An 18,608-nucleotide genomic window follows, 5' to 3' on the forward strand; every position below is an offset into this window, starting at 1 on the left:
ATGGCTGGTTTGCGTTGATTATTCCAGTGACGTCACGCAAGGAAGCGGTGTGTAAAATACATCCACATACCGTCACTTAACTGAAATTGTGTGAATTATCAGAATCTTACAAAGTTATGATGCCACCATTTGGGTTTTGTTTTTTCCCCAAGTTTGTAATGTAATCTTCTGAATTCGACAAAATTAATACAAATTCTCTCATATTTTGACACGTTGCAAATACAAATACTATTTTTTTTTAGTTGGGTTTGTTGACAGATACAGAGCTAATAAAGGTTAAGTGTGTACAGTTTTCTAAAACATAGAAAACTTCTGCTTTCTGCACCCAGTTCCACATTGACGTGCATTTTATTGTGTGTGTGTGTGTGTGTGTGTGTGTGTGTGTTGTGACTGTAAATCTCTGCTCTCTGCCCCGTCCAGGTGCGAGTGCGATGAGGAGAAGTTTCAGACAGTGAGGTCATGGGCTGCACCTCGGCCAAGCAGGTGTCGGCCGTGCCCAACGATGAGGAGGGACGCGGGAAGGCCTACAGCAACGGAGACCTCTACTCTGGTCAGTTTTACTCCCGGCTGTTGAGGTGACGCCCGCAGCTCCGTCTCGCTCCGCGGCCGAGTTCAGCGCAGACCCGTGGCCTCGCTCTGAACCCGCGAGAGCCCTCTGGCAGAGCTGTGTCCTCTGGTTTGGAAAACGACTGCAGTTTTATTAGAGTCTTCTGTGTTTACTGCTCATGTGGGAGAGAGGAAGTACCCAGAGGGTGATAATGTTTTGTGATAAGAGCGACGCTGGAGATGAATATTTCGCCGCTAAACAGGATGGAGAGATAACTTTGAGTCCGCTCCAATGTGGGAGCTGGGTAAAAAGTTGGGAAGCTACGTATGCTGTAACGATTTTAACATAATCAAACTAAGATGCGTTTCATAAAAATGAAACATTTTAGACGCATCGCATTTCTGATCAGGCCAGAAGCTTCCAGTCCCACCCTGGTTTGCATCCGTTCTTCTTTTAATATAATGTAGCAAGTGAAGACGGAGCCTCGTCGTGTTGAAAGTGTTTTTAATCTTTTCTCGCCAACAGAGGTTTTTTTAGGTAACACCAGCTTTTTCGTCATACATGCATCTAAGGGTGACAAGTACAGAGTAAAGCCCCGTTTTCCTTAAAATATTCCAGAAACGGAGAGTTCTTTTTTAAACTTTTGAAATCTTCCTGTGGAATATTACTCAATTATTCTTACTCCTCTTCAGTTTGGAAGATTTCATGTCCTTCACATATTAATCTTAGATTTTAATACTGAAAGAAACTAGTCTGACGCTCAATGGAAATTGGGTGTATCATAAAATCTAATGTAGAAAATTAACCCTTTCATGCATAGTGGCCACTACAGTGAACAGCTGTCTAAAAGCCATTTTCTTGTGCTTCTTGTGGATTTTTATGTTATAAATGCACACAGACCACTAAAGTGGACACTAATCCATCATAAAATACACTATCAACTTACTGGCCATCAACTGCAAATGCAAGAAATTAATTTTGTTAAATCCAATATGGCCGACAGACAAAAAAGCACGCCGACCGACCCGGTCCCTCCTACTGCAGACAGGTAAAAAGAAAAATATTGTGACATCAGATAACCCCTAAAGAGCAATACTACTGATGTATTTGGAGAACATTACAATTGATCACCTAAAAAAAAATAAAATAAATGTTTTTTTTGTTTTCTTTCTTACAAAATTTCTTTTCCTACCTTTTTTATGCCTTAAGAAAATACAAAATAAATTGAAAAAAACAAATCTTGACACAAAGGATCATAATTCATGCATGACAGGGTTAAATGTGCACCTGAGGTCTGAATATTTGTACACTCTCAGATGACCTAACTATGATGTGTGCTGTTATGTAGTGGTTCAAAAAGCTGGCCACAAGATGGTTTGTTTTAAATGGAAATCAGAAGGGCTTGAATTTAGATAGAAACTGGCAAAGGGCGTTTGTTTCTCTAAAAATAGGTCAGTAGAGGTTGACCTTCTTTAGAGTTTCTCGGTCATTTAACGTTTTTGTTTTTCCACACAGTTACAAGTGTTGTCGGTGGAGATTTGAGTTTGAACCATGAATGATCCGAGGAAAGACCTCCTTGCTGTAATTATGCGATGGGTGGAAAGGAAAACCGACCCGAAGTTCATTAGTGACGGACACAAACGGCTGCAGCTCCATCTTTAATTGCATGCAGCCGTCCGTGATGTAATAAGGGACTGAAATGAAAAAGAGATGATGGATTAACAGAGATTAAGAATTAGGAGCGACACAGTTGGATGAATTGTGGCAGATGATCCATAGGAGACCCCTCCTCTCCCCGCCCCCATATCACCACCATCTCCATCGTCTCCCATGGTTTCGACCCCTTTCCGCTCTCCCCTTCCACCTCCCGTTGACTTTCTGCTCCTTTCCCATCCTTCTACTCTCTCTCAGACACGTTCTCCTCTTCTCACCCCGGAGAGTTCTGCACTCTTCTCTCTTTTGATTTTCTATTAGAGCAACAAAACGAGCCGGAGAACGAGCGGGAGGCGGTCCGAGGAGAGTAATTTCCTTGAGAGAGGAAAGGAGACTGACATGTGTTGATGCTCGTTTTCTCTCTCCTCTAAACTTCCCAGCCACTTTCAGATCGCCTCCTTTCCCTCTCCCTGCTCCAGGCCTCGTTTGTCTCTTCCTCTTTCTCTCTGTCACTCTGTCTATTTTGGGTCTCCGGGCCCCCCCCCCCCCACCACCACCACCAACCCCCCATCTCCCTCCTCCCACTTTTCCTGCGTTCATCTCCTCGCTTTTCTTCTGCTCGGCTCTTTTCCTCTCGTCTCTTGCGCAACATTAGGTCAAAACCTTGTGTCCTTTCACATCCCTTCCTCCCGTTTCCTCCCGGCCTGTCCCGTCCCCGTTCTGCTGTCTTTTGATTAAAGTGGAATGTGGAGTAGCTGTGGATGGGGCAGACTACTGTTTGGACTTGCCCTAGTGGATGTGTGACTTGATGAGTAGCGTGATTCCAAGCTAAGGAGTCAGTTTCTTAGGGAGCTCTTTTTTTTAAGCTCCCTTATTTCTTCTTATCTACCTCATCTCGTCTTTTACCTTTCAACCTCTCCACCCTTCTCCAGCTTCCTCTCTGCGTTCATTTCACTTCTCATAACTGAGATGGAAAAGACTGGTAGCCCCTGGTCAGACAGTCCGTCTCGCTTACGCTCATAAACTTACCCCCCAGTGGCCTGCATGTCGGTGAGTGTGTGTGCGCCGTACGTCGGCGTGTTTAGTTACCCTCTTCTTTCTCGCACTGAAATGCCCACCAGCAGATTTCGGTGCGAGTGCGTCCCAGATATTTGGACTTGTCCATCCAGTCTCCAGCCTAGCCTTAAACCACCCGCCTCCCCCCCCAGCCCCCCCGGCCCTCTTAGCTGCTCCCACACAATAACCGGAAAAAGGCAGAGCTCCATTATACAAACAGCGAGGGACAACGAGGGAAAATAGCAGCACTCTCCCTCCTCAGCATCAAGCTGTTGATCTGGGGAATAATCACAGGGAGAGGAGATCTGAGAGCAGATAACGCTATAATGTGCTGCATGTGTTTGCTAGATTGCACGATGCAGCACCCAAACATACAGATTTCACTGTTGTTTAAACCGTGCATCAGATCCAGAGAAAACCGTCAACAGACCTCTATGATTTCACCCCCTGCCCTTCATTTTTAGTCTCCAGCTCTTTGCACCTATGGAGTAAAGAAAAACGTCTCAATGTGGGGAGAAAAGGACAATAACGTCCCAGCTCTTCAAATTGTATCTTAATATGTTTTTGAAATATACTCATGAATGTAAATATTTGTAATTGTGCAATAAGCAATATAATGTCTAGCTTATACGTTTTCAACAGTGGATGTATTCTGATTAGAGGTGCTCCAATTCTTTCTTTGAGGCTTGAATTGTTGATTTCCATTTTGCCCAACTTTGTTTTCTTAACTTTTTTTTTTTCTAATAAGGTTCCCTTTCAGATGGTTCTTAAACTATGTATAAAATCCCAAACAATTCGCTAAATCTAAACTTGAAGTGCAATATTTTGTACTATGGAGTAAAGAAAAATGCCTTTTTCTAGCATATTAAATAAAACAAAGGTATTTTTTCTGTTTTGACTTCTAAACAAAATCCCAGCCATTACAAATATTAAGCCCAGTTCTGAGTCACCATACTAGCACTAAGTACTTCACTATCTTATTTTTAGGAATTCCTATGTGTCAGTTCTGAATTATGAAACCTAAATAATGTCTTCAACTCTCACAACATTCTCTACATTTCTGGCCTATTAAAAACAAGTTCTGCACAGAGCAGTGCACAGAAATGGGGGGGGGAAAAAAAAAACTTGCAGAAGACCTAAAAAGGTCAAAAGTTGATGCCCTGGCAAGCAAACCCATCACAAGGAGGTGAAAGTGGCACATCGCTCATTTTCAGTGGGAGTGGGAGGCCACAAGGTCTGACTGGGCACACACATTTAATACATTTACCTTCTGGACTACAGATACGACTAATAAGATATTGAATAAATGTTGACTGTATGCACACTGTTGAATGTCATGAATTACTTGCGTTTCACCTTACCAGTATTTTTGTAAGTTAAAGCAGAAGTCTGTCGTAGCAATAACATATGGCAGTACGACTTTTTCTCAAACGTCCAACGGCATTCAATTGCTCTCATGAACTTTTATGTTATCACAATAGCCCGCCATTTATTCATAGTCCGTGTAATCCTTGTAAATGTGCCAAACATTTATCTAAAATCAATACAGCACCATTAATGTTAGAATATTCTTCATTCGTAAGCGAAAAACAATTTATGATGGATATAAAATGTGTCCAGCAGAAGGTGAAGGTTAAACATATATCATTAGTCTTTAATAAAAGATAGATAACAGTAGCTATGTAAATACATAACTCCTAAATAGTTTTTTTTTTTTTCCGCCAGGCTTGCACTGGTTTGCATCTGTGAGTCAAACTGGGATCTGTTGCTAATCCCAACAGCCCCACTTCTGCATTTTACAGCAGGACTAGCTCAAATTTTGTTCTTCGTTCCGTCCTCAGCCAAACTCTTTGCCGCCATTATGTATTTCAAAATTATCTGGAAAATGTTCTCACTGGACAAGCATTTAAAAGAGCAAGACCCATTACGATGTGTGCCATGTCCGGTTGCATGATATCAGGAAAACATGCGAGTGTAACGTTGCGTCTCCACAGGCCACTAAAATCTATATTAGGTGTTGGCATCAAGGGCAGTGAGAGTTCATCCCTCCGACTGGATGGTTATAATATTCAAGCTCCAAACCTGAACGCACGGAATTGAAACATAATAGGTTACCGAATGTCGCATCCAAGCGGTCGTTAGTGATTTTGATATTCCGCGTGTTAATATTGTGATAATGATTGCAATTTGATCTCTTGTGCAGTCACATTTGATTGCCTGGCTTTTGAAAGCATCGGGTCAAATTACAGGCCGGCCTCAAGGCGAATCCGATGCCCTCCGTTCGTCTGCAGCACTTCTCGTGAAGGACGACTCCTTAGAAAGAGTTCCTGTCTCTCTGATTCAGGATATTCAGTTCCCCGCTTGTCATCTATGCAGCCCAATTCATACTTCACATTCCACCTTATTGTAAAGTAAATAAAATCTAAGCAATTTTTGTAGAGGTTTCTTAGCTTCAATTTCCCGGTTCTGCGATTTTACTTGCATAACTCACTGAAATTTTTATAACATTCAAAGTAAAACTTTCGTGTCAGTTTTGTACATTATACCAGAATCACATTAAAAGCGTGCGTTGATATGTGAATGATCAATTTAAATTATATGAACCAATACGTCATATATATTTGTATGCTCATTGATATGTGTTCATTTATGTAACTACATTTATTTTGAGTTGTTCTTTTTTGTTGTTTTTTTTACAGTGCCTAAAGAAGCCCCTCAGTGAGTCCATTACTGTTCTATACAAATAAATATATATATATATATATATATTTTTATGTGGTTTTGCATAAGACCATAACTTAGCAGCTCCAACACAATGGGATAAGATTTACATTTTTAAACATGTCACAGCTGGCTTAATAGTGTGTACACTTCCACTTTTGTCGTTTCACGTCCGCCACAATAAACCCGCTCCGATTTTCTTTCATTGCCGGCTGCCGTTTGATGTGCGCGATTTTCGACTTCAGCTCAGGTGTAAATGTTGATGCCAGGCTGCCGATGGCTTGCAGCCAGTCGGGTCGGGAGGGAGGACGCTCGGCAGGAAGGACAGAGTGACATAGCCACAGGAGAGGCCGGGCTGTGAGAGCAGACATGGCCAAATAAGGCCATTTAAATGACTCACGAGCCGCGCAGACACTCGGATGCAGCGACATTCAGATTCGGAGGCATTCTGACTCGGAAACAGTCCCACAGACGCATCCGTGCGCTCGCAGCGGGTCCTTAAGGTCAGCGCAGATCCCTGCTCTCTAATCAGAGACGAGAAAGATGTCCACATCACAAAACCGCAGCTTCTCGAAATAGTCCTTTCATCTCCCTCTCCCTCTCTCTCTCCTCTCTGACGGCTTTTCCTTTCCCTCCCACCCAAAAGCGAGCCCCGGCAACGACGTGACGAAACACCCGTGTCATTTCTTTTGACAGGGACGGCCACACACACACACACACACACACAAGATTCACCCTTTTCTTTTTCTTTTTTTTTTTTTTTGCTCCTATCTAAACTGAAGTCTGTGATGGTGTAAGCTGGGCCACTTTGATCTTTCTATATTCATCACGTTAGGCTTAGCCAGGATACTTGAACAGGGAGAGAATATTCAGGCAAATCCAGCATCATAAAACGACATTTCTCTTAACCGCTATGTGCAAACGTACATTTAGATCCATCTCTGTGGCCTACAGCTGCTCATTTCCCTGCCTGCTGTATCCACCCTAATTGACAGCTTACACAGCTTGACATCAGTGTATACGGTTGTAGTGCCATACTGGAGAGCAGAGGAAGCGGCTCTTAATTCTGCTTCCTGCTTGCAGCCCAGTGATGTTGCCATGTGTTTACCGAGCACATCCAGCCTCGGCGGGCCTGCGTTGCGTTAAGGAGCCGTTTGTGAGCGGTGGCATGCTCAGACAGGAGCGGCTTTGCTGAAACCCGTTTACATTCCTGGCATAAACAGCAGAGGAGTAAGCAGCGCTTCCCAACACCACGTTCTTGAACAGATGATTTGTCGGTAAACCGCGGGGCCGCCGTTGAACTCTGCAGTGACGTACGCGTTGACTCGCAGGAAGGCGTGCGACTTTGCTCGAGTGCGAGACGCGCGCACACAGGTGATCAAGGTACGGGAGGAGAGTGAGCAGAGGGGAGGGAGAGCTTCAGCTGGGTACAAAGGGGCACGCAGATATAAACACAGACGGGAACAGAGTCGCTGCTGATAGTGAGGGCAGACGCACAAGATGTGGGACAGATAAAAATCAGGTGTTCCTGCTTTTTATGTGTTTTATCACCGCCTGCGTTTACCTTAAAAGACAAGCAGGTGCTCAGCTGATAATTCTCAGTGCAGGTGGTGGTTCTTGGGTTGGTTGGCTCCATTATGAATCAAATGCACTTTATTTTAATTATGAATTACAATTAAATATTTACCAACTTCTTCATATGTGCTGCAGTGTGTACCATTTCTTATGCCGAATTGATTAAAAATGTAAAGTCCAGGCAATTATTATTATTATTATTATTATTATTATTATTACTACTATCATTATTATTATTTTCTTTTTTTCAAAATATTCTCTTAAGGTGGATATTTTCATCGGGTGAAACCAGATATTTACTTAAACCGAATACATATTCCTGCAAAATGCTGCTAAACTGTCCCAGTTTATGTTCAGTTATGGTTACAAAAACTATTTCTTATTATTTAATAACAGACATTTTTGAGATATGTTTTTTTTTTTTTTTCCAGCCAATCGTACAGTTTAAACTGTACGACTTGGATAGGTTTTGGGTATCCTTCTATGAGCCTCCCACAATACTTTGCTGCATATTTGACCCATTCCTCCTGACTGAACCGATGTAATTCACTCAGGTTTTGCCAATTTAGTTCTTCCCAGAAATTTTCCAGGGAGGCTGATGTCCGGACTTTGTGATGGCTACCAGAACATTGACTGTTGTTTTTAAGCCACTTTGCAGCTCTTAAGCTCTTAGGATGCTGCTTCAATCTTTCCACATAATGGTCATACCTAATGATGCCATATTTTCTTGATGCTATTTTTGCCAGATGTTAGTTTTTATCAGACAACAGGACATGTCTTCAGAAATGAAGGTCTTCGTTTCCGTGTGTTTGCAAACTTTTTGTTGCTTCGTCTTTTCTGAGTGGCAATTCAGGCAACATGGGTCAGGTTCTACGACAAAAAAAAACAAAAATCTGAGATGGGCCTTTAAGTCAGGACTAAAAACATCATTGTTTACTGAAGCTTTGCAGTAAAGGCAATATCTTTTTCACCTGTATCATGTTTTAGCCATGTTTGTTGTAATACTCCATTTTCACCACTTAGTCTTTAAATTATATTTTTACTTTCCTTCTGGGAAAGCACTTGGAGTTGCAGTGTTTACAAATGACATTAGTTTATGCATTCCTTGACAATTTAACACAAATACAATTTCAAAATGGTCAGTAAGAAAATGTAAAATATCCGTGTTATCCTGAATAGTCGCTGTTGGTGGGGGGGGGGGAGGGGGGACGGCGGTGCGTGAGCCGTGTCATCTTCAATGAAGTCTTAAAGCTCTCGTCTCCACTGAGCTCCTCCTAACTGTCTTAGCCGTCTAAGCTGTGCATGTAGCCAAAAAGCTGTTCATCTGGTCTCTAATCCTCCCCATCTTCCTCCTCCTTATCATCACCCTCTCTCCTTTTCTCTTCTGCCTTCTCTGGTATTTCCTCCTGCTGTTTCTATGTTGCCGCTTCTTTATTTCTAAAGCTCCGATGGTAAAGCAATGTCCCATCTAACTGTACTTGCACCTCGACTGTCGTGCGTTCTGGATCTGTTCTCACATTACCATTGACCACAAAAGTCAATAGAATAATGACCAGTCTTGGTGATATCATGCAGTGACGACGCAGAAAAGGACGTTCTCCCCCCTCCGTCTTTTCTCTCAAAATTTGTCAAAACGCGAATGAAAGGAATGTGCTTGACGTTTCATCTCTGGGTAACTCCTCATAAATATATGTAATGGTTAATTCCCCCTCCTTTAATCATGCCAACTCTTCTGTTCTCAGACGAATACAAGATGAAGGGAGTGGAAGAGGTGAAGTACATGAGAGGCGATGAAAACCGGGTGAACACACGCAACCAGGAGAACCTGGTGAGAGATGGGCACACACGCACACACACACACACACACACACACACACAAAACACAGCAGCCAGTCCACTGACAGCCTGTCATCCGCACACACTCAAACCTTCCTCTGACAGCTCATCAGCTTCAGCCAACAGTCCTGCGTTTGTGTCCAAAGGCAGCTCTCTCTCTGTCTGTGTGCAACACACACACACACACACACACATGCACACACCCACACACGCACTGTTTTTGCACAAGCACACACACAAAAATACACAGAGGCAACCAGAAAGGTTCCTCACAAGCAGGTGGAGACAACAGTCTGGCGTGTGTGGAATGTGTAGGCTGAGCGCATGGTTGGTTTCCAGTCCGCCGCTGCAGAAATCTTTAGGTTTTAAACACATCAGGGGGAGTTTTACGAAGTCACTTTGCTCTGAAATCTCATAAATGATTTTACTGCCACTATGTCTTACCTGACGGTGTAAATAATTAATAAGCTGAGGCACATTATCTCTCTGAATAAAACCACTTCCTCCTCAGGTCACAGAAGGCCTGAGTGTTACAACGGTGAGAGAATACAAGAACAGGTTTTCTTTTTTTCCCTGCAAGTGGACATTGTGGCATCCTGGCAGTTGTTAAAACGGCGAGCGGCATAATAAATCCCGACTGTAAAACAGCAGCGGGATAACGCTACAGAAACACAGTTTCATAAAAACACAAGGTTAAAAGCGGAAGACGAGCTTCAACACTGTTATTATGCTGCCTCAAAGGTACGCTCAGTTCATTCATTTAATTGATTTGATTTACAAAAGTCAAACTTTTCCAAGACTTGCTGAAAGCATGTTCTTGCAACCTTCAAAAGTCCCTTTTCTTTTTTGTTTTTAACTGGAGTGTAATTTGTTGTTCCAAAAGCATATTTTATTCTTATAGGAGTGAACAAACAGCACCATGAAGACTAAGGAGTGAAGTTGTTTGACATAACTCATGGAGCACTGTTCTAACATCTCAAAATGAAAAGGGAGTGGCCACAACTGCAGACCTATCATGTTTTTGTGTGCAGTTACCAAGAGCTGTAGATTTGCTAACTTTGGAGGAGCTGCAGAGATCCTTAGGTTGGGAAACTTTGGTCCCTTCAATTGCAGTGGTGCAAAGGAATCGACTCATATTTATGTGTTCAAATAGCCTAGCTAAAGTACAGACCTACATCCCAGTAGGGATTTGTGGCATGGCAAGTTTTGAAAATTTCTCCCGCAGCAAAATGAAAGGGGATAAATACACACAGCACACATTTCAGATTTTTGCTTGCACGTTTTCTTCTTTTAATTGATACATGATTTTCGCTCCACAGACAGCCCTGTGTTGGTCTATCACCTTAAAAGCGGCAACATTTGAAAGTTACAATAGAGACAATGTCGCAATAAAGAAAAGCCAAACGTTGTATCTTCTAAACCTTTCTGTGTTGTCAACACTGCAGAAACATTGACTAGATCTGACCTTGACCAGCGCTGATAAACGGGTTTATTAGATGCTCATATACATTATGTCCGTGACCCATGTCCTGCAGCAACTGGGCGAGGGCGCAATTCAGTCATTCAGGTTTTTGATTTGTCAGCAGCGCGGCCGCTCTGCAGATGCCCGTCGTCGTGGTGGTGTTTGGAACCTGTTCGGTCTGCTGGTAATGAAAACTAATGGCATCTACGCGTGTTTGTTCTCAGGAGAAGAGCAACGTGGAGTACAGAGGCAAACAGCAGAAAGAGGCGGCTGCAACGAACATCAAATCTAAGTAAGTGGAACGGCAGCAGCCCTTAGAGCTGCTTCAGAGATGCTTTGTTAAATAAACTGGATACGTTTACATATTCGATCACGGTGAGTGATGGATTAAAGGAAAAAACAGCATAAATTATCACAGGAAGAAGCTGTCCTGCTGTGTGATGCCAACATGATGGCTGAAGCATCCAGGTTTTTATTTATTATACTTCTGAGGGGCCTGTGGAGTGTAAGCAGCATTCAGACAACTCTGTTAAAGGGGTATTTCACTCATATGGAATATCATGATATTACAAAGTAATTGGGTGTTTTTAAGTGAAAGTTTTTTTTTTTTTTTTTTTTTTTTTTTTACAAAAAATTGTTGTGGAAAAGATAATACAGTATGTCTGCATACATTTTAGACTTCACGTCATATTCCATTGTTTTGAAGTTGAATCAATCTCTAATCTTTGTCCATTATCTGTCTGTCAATCCATGCATACATTAATGCGAACCTCTATGTATGCTAACCTACATACATGCATGCATTGGTACACATATCCTTATCCTTAGTTCTTCCATCTGAACCGCTGCTGATTGTAGAAATACATACCACAAAGTTAAAAATAAAGGTTAACTTTTGTACCTTGGAGTTTGGGAAATTATGGGATAACATGAATCTTGTCAAATGCAACAATGATCCCATGTTTTAATTAAATTAGGTCAAATAATTTTAGGTATTTTATTGTTGTCAATATTTTAGCTTAATAAAATTTCTCTCCCTCTACGAGAACATTTCAGGCTGAGATGTTTGGAATAGTTTACATCTTTTGCCAGTCTTAAGACGCAAGAGTAGCTGAAGTTGTTGACAGAAGTTGAGCGCATTCATTGGTTCATTACCGGGCCGCGCTGACCCTTTTATTAAACTGTCGCCTCCTTCACAGCGTGACTCCTGTAAGTAAACAATCCGAAGCGTCTGGCTTTTGTACAGCGGCTTGGCCGTCTACCTCAGGCTCCGTATGAATAATGGCAGCTACGTGTTGCACTCTTTCTCCTTTCAAGGACCGTTTTGATATTTTTTTTTGTATTGAATTATTATTTAAAATCATTTGTGGACTCCTAAACAGACAATTTCTCACACTGCAGAGAGTGTTCATCTGTGTTTGTTCCCTGTGGGGGGCGGGTTAGGGAGATGTGTAATGGAAAATTCTCATGATGTATTTGTTGCCTCCTCCTCCTCATCTCCATCTTCTGACTTCCTCTCCCTCCCTTTCTCCGTCTCCCTCAGCATTCACACGTCAGAGAGCCAGCAGGAATTTTTCAGGATGCTGGATGAGAAAATTGAAAAGGTGAGGCCTGTGTGTGTGTGTGTATGTGTGTGTGTGTCTTCATTAGTGGAAGTAGAAAATACATTTAACATCGTTTAAAAAGTCACAGCTGGGACAAAATTCTAAAGAAAGGAAGACGTTTATTAGTCCACGTTGTCGTTCTTGGTACAAGCTGAAGCAGAAGGAAAGGTAATCACTGCAGTTTATCAACACTTGTTCCTTTTTGCCCGCGACTTGAATGACACGGTCACACACGGTGGAACAAGTAATGACTCATTTTTATTTTTAATCCCTGCTTTGAATCACTTTTATGCTTGCAGCCAAATATAAAGAGATTCACATCATTTCTTGCGAGATGAGAATCACATCGTCAAACGGTAAAGGTTGTGCACACGTCTCAAAGGTCCCACATTCTCTACGGTTGAAACCAGATGTTTACATACACCATTAAACATTAAACCTTTTTTTTTTTTTTTTTTTTTTTCACTGTTTGATTCACATGCCGTTCACACTAACTGTTTGAGCAAACGAACATGGACTCTTTATCTGGAAATTGTCCCCACAGACGAACAAAACTCAGATAATTCAAGATGTCCATCTCTTCCAGATATCTTGAATTTTTTTCCCATGAAGCTGTGAATTTGGATGGTAGTAAAAGAGCGACTCTATAGTAATAAAAGGTATTCCTGGATGACCCAAAATAAGAGACATTAAGTTTGACAGTGAAGGAAAAGGTTATGGTTTTTAATACAGTGTATATAAAAATCTGGTTTCAACATTTGAACAAAGTTATTTTGTGCAAATGCAGCTCTTCCCCTACAAAGACTAGCTGATCGACTCAGCAGTTCTCCTCCGCTTCACAAAGAGCTTGAAGCATACCTTATTATGCAATAAGGCTTTTTTTTCCCCTTTTTGCTTCACTTTCTTGTATTATGAAAAAGTTCTGCAAAGTTTAAAGTCCCCTCTTCAGTAGTTATTTTCTCAGCGGAGACGGGGCTTTAACGCAATATGAGTGTGAGATTCGTCTGCACAAAATGAGATGCTTCTCTCCAATCTGTGTTTCTGCATAGGTTTATAAAAACCTAGAAACTTTGCCAAAAATCCAGCCACTGATGTGACCAAAACACTGTTATGCTGTTTTCTACGCCATTCTTTTAAAGCAAATATATATTATTTAAATGCAACGTCTGAATGAATGGTGTTTGAAACTTTATGGTCTATACACTGTAATTTAGTTTTTTCACACATAAATATTTGCGATGACAAATGTGATTCGATACATCGTGCAGCTTTAATAGAGAATACGGAGCCAGCCACATTTATCAGTACCCCTAGAAAAAAAAATTATGTAAAAACCATTGGAAGAGTTGCAGCAGATTTGTATATTTTATAGGAACATTTGTAAAAGATTAAAACAGCAGATTTTTACAAATTAGTTAAAATGGCTATCGATGCTGCTTGTGCTGCCATTACCTCCCTTTTAGTCAACTTCGTAATCATTCATGTGAACTCATCCAATTGGCAATACAAGTCTAACACTCAAATATTTTATTTGAGTTAGTCGAGGGGTCAGAAGCTGAAATAGAGTCCAGATCTTTTTATTATGCTCTTTTCTTTTCAAATCTCCAGACCTAAAAGGTTGTTTTGTCCATAGGATTTCAGTTTTGGATCTCTGGAGTGAGATGGCCATGGAAGAAGGTTGTTTATGTACCTGGTGAAGCATTGTTCCCGCCATATGTTTTGGATCGTTGTCCTCCTAAAACAATCCAATGATTAAAAAAAAAAAAAACCTTGACTTTTTATAACATAGGACTATGTTGCTGGATTGAAAGAAATACAAAATCAAGGGCTTTTTTACACATCTTGACCAGGGGTGAAAGTAAATGTGGCTGTCACTATATTACCTCGATCATAAAAAACATTTACTGCACAAGGAAATAAACATCTCCGCACACCCGAGGAGCATAAAAGCCCTTCAAGGTTTATCTTTGATCACAAGGATGATATTTTGTCATTTATTGTGGCAAGCGCAAGTGCGCATCAGTCGACGGCGTCCCAACAATCTACTCGTTGTCATACGACAATTGGCTGAGTGTCAGGTGTGTCTGGAAGGAATCTAAAACAACCCATCTTATCGCCGACAAATCAAGATCAAATAAAACAATGTAGGAACTGTTGACTAACAGCACAGACGAATGTAGCCTTGGGTAATCTTAATACTTTCGACTCTGCTTTACGTCACCACAGTAAGATCATTGTCCGAGCTGGTGTGTTGTTGCCAGCCAGGCAACAACACACCACATTTTAGCTGGTTTCTGTTATTTGAGACTGTAGCAACATTAGGTGAGAAGCACCAGGGCAAGCCTGCAGGCAGCCTGCTCAGCTGGTTTTTATCTTTGACTTTCAGCTCACAGATCACATCTGAGTTGTCACGTCGAGCCTGAAAACCCATAAGCCTTTGTGGCTTTTCCAAATCGGCAAATGTGCCGCGCGTGCATTTTAAACAGAAAGGTGTAAAATAAAGTAATATTGGACAATAATAAAATAAAAATAAAAATCATCTGTTCACAATTAGGTGACCCGAACGCCACATCAGTTTGCCAGGAACGACAAAGGGGACAAGTTTTATCTTTTACGTTGGACAGAAAGCCGTGGACAGAAATTGCGCCGTGAAAATCTTGCAGGCAGCGGCTTTGTTTATGACGCAGCAGCCTCCTCCGAGCTGAAACCCGGCGCCGTTCGGGAAGAGAGAGACGAGGCTGTCGGGGACGCTTTGAAGAGAGCAGCGCAGCCGTCAGCTCCTCACCTTCATGAAAGGAACCAAACGGCAGAACAAGCCACCTGTCAGCACTTCGCTATCTCATTCAGCATCTCATGCTCCGGCGATAGATGTTTATTTGAATGCGACTGAAGTAACAGGTGCAGACCGTTCAGAGTCATTAAACTCGAGGTATTCACCCTCTATTCCATCTGCTTGGCTGTGTTTTCAGGGGCGAGACTACTGTTCGGAGGAGGAGGAGGAAGACGGGACATAGCCCCCCGGCCCCCCCGGCCTCGCCCCCCCCCCCCTCTGTCTCCCCCCCCAACGGACAACCTCGTCAAGTGTGTGTGTGTGTGTGTGAAACCGGTAGCGTGTGTTTGTGTGCCTGAAAGTGAAAGAGTTATCAGTGTTTTACAGTGTGACGGGACACTATTGGTGTGGGGGGGGTGGGGGGGGGGGGTTCTGGGCGTATGGCAGTGATACTTTAAGTGCAAAACAAAAGAGAATGGGACAAAGACAAGCTTCGTCACGGACTATGGCACTCGGCACCTCATATCCCTTCAGGCTGAGGGAGAGACGACGGAGAGATCGTCGTCGGACCCGTCGGGTCAAGCAGATATTTCCTTCACCAGTCCGTCCTCATCTGTCCGTGTCCTCCTCTGTGGCCTGACCCTAAAATATATAAACCCTGGCAGCCGGGACTCCTGGGTGTTGATATCCGTCGAAGATTAGAGTCGTCGTCGGTGTGTTGAGGGACTGGAAAAAAACACGGAGTAGAGAAAATGGAGCCCAAGGGAGAAGAGGACGGTGGTGGATCTTTGCTGAACTTTATAGCCTGACTACCTTCAGTCGGGCTCGCCTTGTCCAGGATGGACTGAAAGGGTGAGGGTGGGAGATGCTAGAGGGAGAAATATGGGATATTTTAATATGAGAGAGTATGGAGGGAGCTGGTAGTTTAGAATCTCCTAAACTACTCCTTCCTTTTTAAGTCAAGGACCTGTTTTATTTTTGTTTTGTTTTTATTTTTGTTTTCATTGTATGCCACAGCCACTTATTCAGTTAAATTTGTCTTTTTTTTTTTTTTTTAAATGTTTGTTTCCAGCCATTTTTGTTCCTGACGTCCACCATAGTATGTCATTATCGTCAGCAAAATGAAGCTCCAAAATTGAGTCTGTGTCTTGGCGCAATCACTCCTCCTTTATACGAATCCTCTCTCTTACACACACAAAAACACACAAAAGAATTTTATTTAATAAAGAGAAATGCATTTGCCTTATTTCAGTGTGGAAGACAGCTGTTCTTATACACACTCCACATACACACACTACAATATTGTATTTGTTTCACCAGCAGATTATCATGTGCATAAATCAGAGGTACCCATAGAGCTTATTTCTGATCTAGTCAGTATTCACACACTTTCACACCCCTTCATGAACATTGCAGCGGCAATAATTTTGAGGAACTTAAAGGGAGAATTTGTGGTTGTTGTTGAAACACAGATCTGTTTTTTTTTTATTATTATTATTTTTAACCATCTTTACTGGACACATCCTGTTGTATTATTTTTGAATACGTTTTTTTCTATTAAAGATAAAAAATGTAGGCACTCTGAATGGTGTCTTTATTTATGTTTTTTTTTCATACCTACAGCGAACTGAAAAGTGTGAAGTCACTTTTCCAGACGTGTGACGTGAAAAGGAGTGTGTTAAAGCTGCAAGGCTGTGTAATACCCCCTGCTGGTGAAATATCGACACTGCATCCCAGTACGGGTATGATGATCAGAGGCGGACGTGGTCAGCAGCAACACTGTGGTAGCATGTAAATGTTAAATGTTGCTCGGTTCATGCGAAGAGACCCGAAAATAAATATCCTCCAGTCCACAGCATTACGCCACCAGCAAAAACCTGAAGTGCAGCTGAAATCAAGGCTGGATAAGGCAGTGTTTGTTTTTTTGGCTGGGTTTTTTGTCCTTATATCTAGGGAGACAAAATATTGCACCTTAATTAAAATCCAAATGATCTTTTAAGTACTGAAAGCAAATGTTTTGATTTTAGCTACGTTTTCTTTCTTTTTCCATCGACTACGTGACTGTTCTCTGAAGAATGTTGTTTTGTTTGCTTAGGTCACTTCACTCTGGAAAATCAACAATATAATAATGCTTATCATTTACAATAATGCCACCTTTTCTAACAACTGGTTGGTTTCTGTTAAATTACCTATTTAAAGGCATATTTTCCAGTTCAAAACAATGTCATGAAGATAAAATTGCAACAGGGATTCCCCGCCTGACCCTTCAAATATTTTAGGCATTTGCCTGAGCATTGCCACTTTTGGCTTCATAATGTAGTGCACCAAAAACAAGAATCCAATATTCTATTATTTTTGAGTTTGGTCAAAGTCTGAATCAATCAATCAATCAATCAATCAATCAAATTTTATTTTTATAGCACATTTCAGCAGCAAGGCATTTCAAAGTGCTTTACATAATTAAAATAAAAACAGCATGTGACATTGAATAAACAGTGAGAAAGAGAAAGACATTTTGAGAGAAAAAAAAAAGATTAAGAAAGATAAAAACATTAAAACCCTCGCCCCTTTTAGGACTTCAGTTAAACGTTTAACTGAGACTCTAACCCTCTGCGAATTTAGTCAAAAACACCGTTTGACAAGGACTCCAACCTCTAGGTTTTTTGGACTTTAGTCAAAACGCCATTTGACAAGGACTCTAACCTTTAGAACTTTAGCAATTTTAAAATTCACTTACGTTTCTGTCGTTATCGTGCTAGTTAAAATGCCGTCAACTGGGACTCTAAACCCCGTAGGACTTTAGTTAAACGTCGTTTAACTGGGACATTTTCCGGGGGGCTTTACATCATTAAAACGTAGACAGTGAGAAAGAGAAATGAAAAGAAATTAATAAATAGGTAAAAACTAAAGATAAAAACATTAAAAACATCGAAGACATCAAAACCCGCACTCTAACCCTAATTTAGTCATAAGCAACTCTAAACAGGTGGGTTTTAAGTTGAGATTTAAAGGCACCCAGTGTTTCAGCTGTTTTACAGTTTTCTGGAAGTTTGTTCCAAATTTGTGGTGCGTAGAAACTAAATCCTGCTTCTCCTCGTTTGTTTCTGGTTCTGGGGATGCAGAGCAGACCAGAACCAGAAGACCTGAGGGGTCTAGACGGTTGGTACACCAATAACAGATTTTTAATGTATTGTGGTGCTAAACCGTTCAGTGATTTATAAACTAACAGTATTTTAAAGTCTATTCTTTGAGCTACAGGGAGCCAGTGTAGGGACTTTATGTTACGTGCTCTATCGTCCTGGATTTAGTTCTGTGGTACAGAAACCCAATTTCTGTACCACATTTTCTCCAACAAATGTTTGAACAGTTTAGGGATTTTTTTTT

The 18,608-nt window shown here is 41.5% G+C and overlaps 1 protein-coding gene and 1 long non-coding RNA gene across 3 annotated transcripts in view; both read left to right on the forward strand.

Annotated features, from left to right (window-relative positions):
• The window catches only part of LOC106961219 (uncharacterized protein C1orf21 homolog), a 31,045-nt gene extending 14,743 nt beyond the window's left edge, over nt 1–16,302 (forward strand). For both annotated transcript variants that reach the window (XM_015054792.1, XM_015054793.1), the window contains exons 2-6: nt 421–550; nt 9,295–9,380; nt 11,075–11,142; nt 12,394–12,454; nt 15,424–16,302. In XM_015054792.1, the coding sequence (XP_014910278.1) occupies nt 460–550; nt 9,295–9,380; nt 11,075–11,142; nt 12,394–12,454; nt 15,424–15,468 (351 nt within the window). In that variant the 5' untranslated portion in view covers nt 421–459 and the 3' untranslated portion in view covers nt 15,469–16,302. The remainder of the gene's footprint in view (nt 1–420; nt 551–9,294; nt 9,381–11,074; nt 11,143–12,393; nt 12,455–15,423) is intronic.
• Nucleotides 353–16,302, forward strand: LOC106961220 (uncharacterized). The gene is made up of 2 exons (XR_001427730.1): nt 353–386; nt 15,537–16,302. It is a non-coding gene; the product is annotated as an uncharacterized LOC106961220 (long non-coding RNA).
• Nucleotides 16,303–18,608: the final 2,306 nt, after the last annotated feature.

The sequence above is a fragment of the Poecilia latipinna genome, unplaced genomic scaffold (assembly GCF_001443285.1).
Source record: "Poecilia latipinna isolate Pla-1442-1.1 unplaced genomic scaffold, P_latipinna-1.0 Scaffold1278, whole genome shotgun sequence".
NCBI lineage: Eukaryota > Metazoa > Chordata > Actinopteri > Cyprinodontiformes > Poeciliidae > Poecilia > Poecilia latipinna.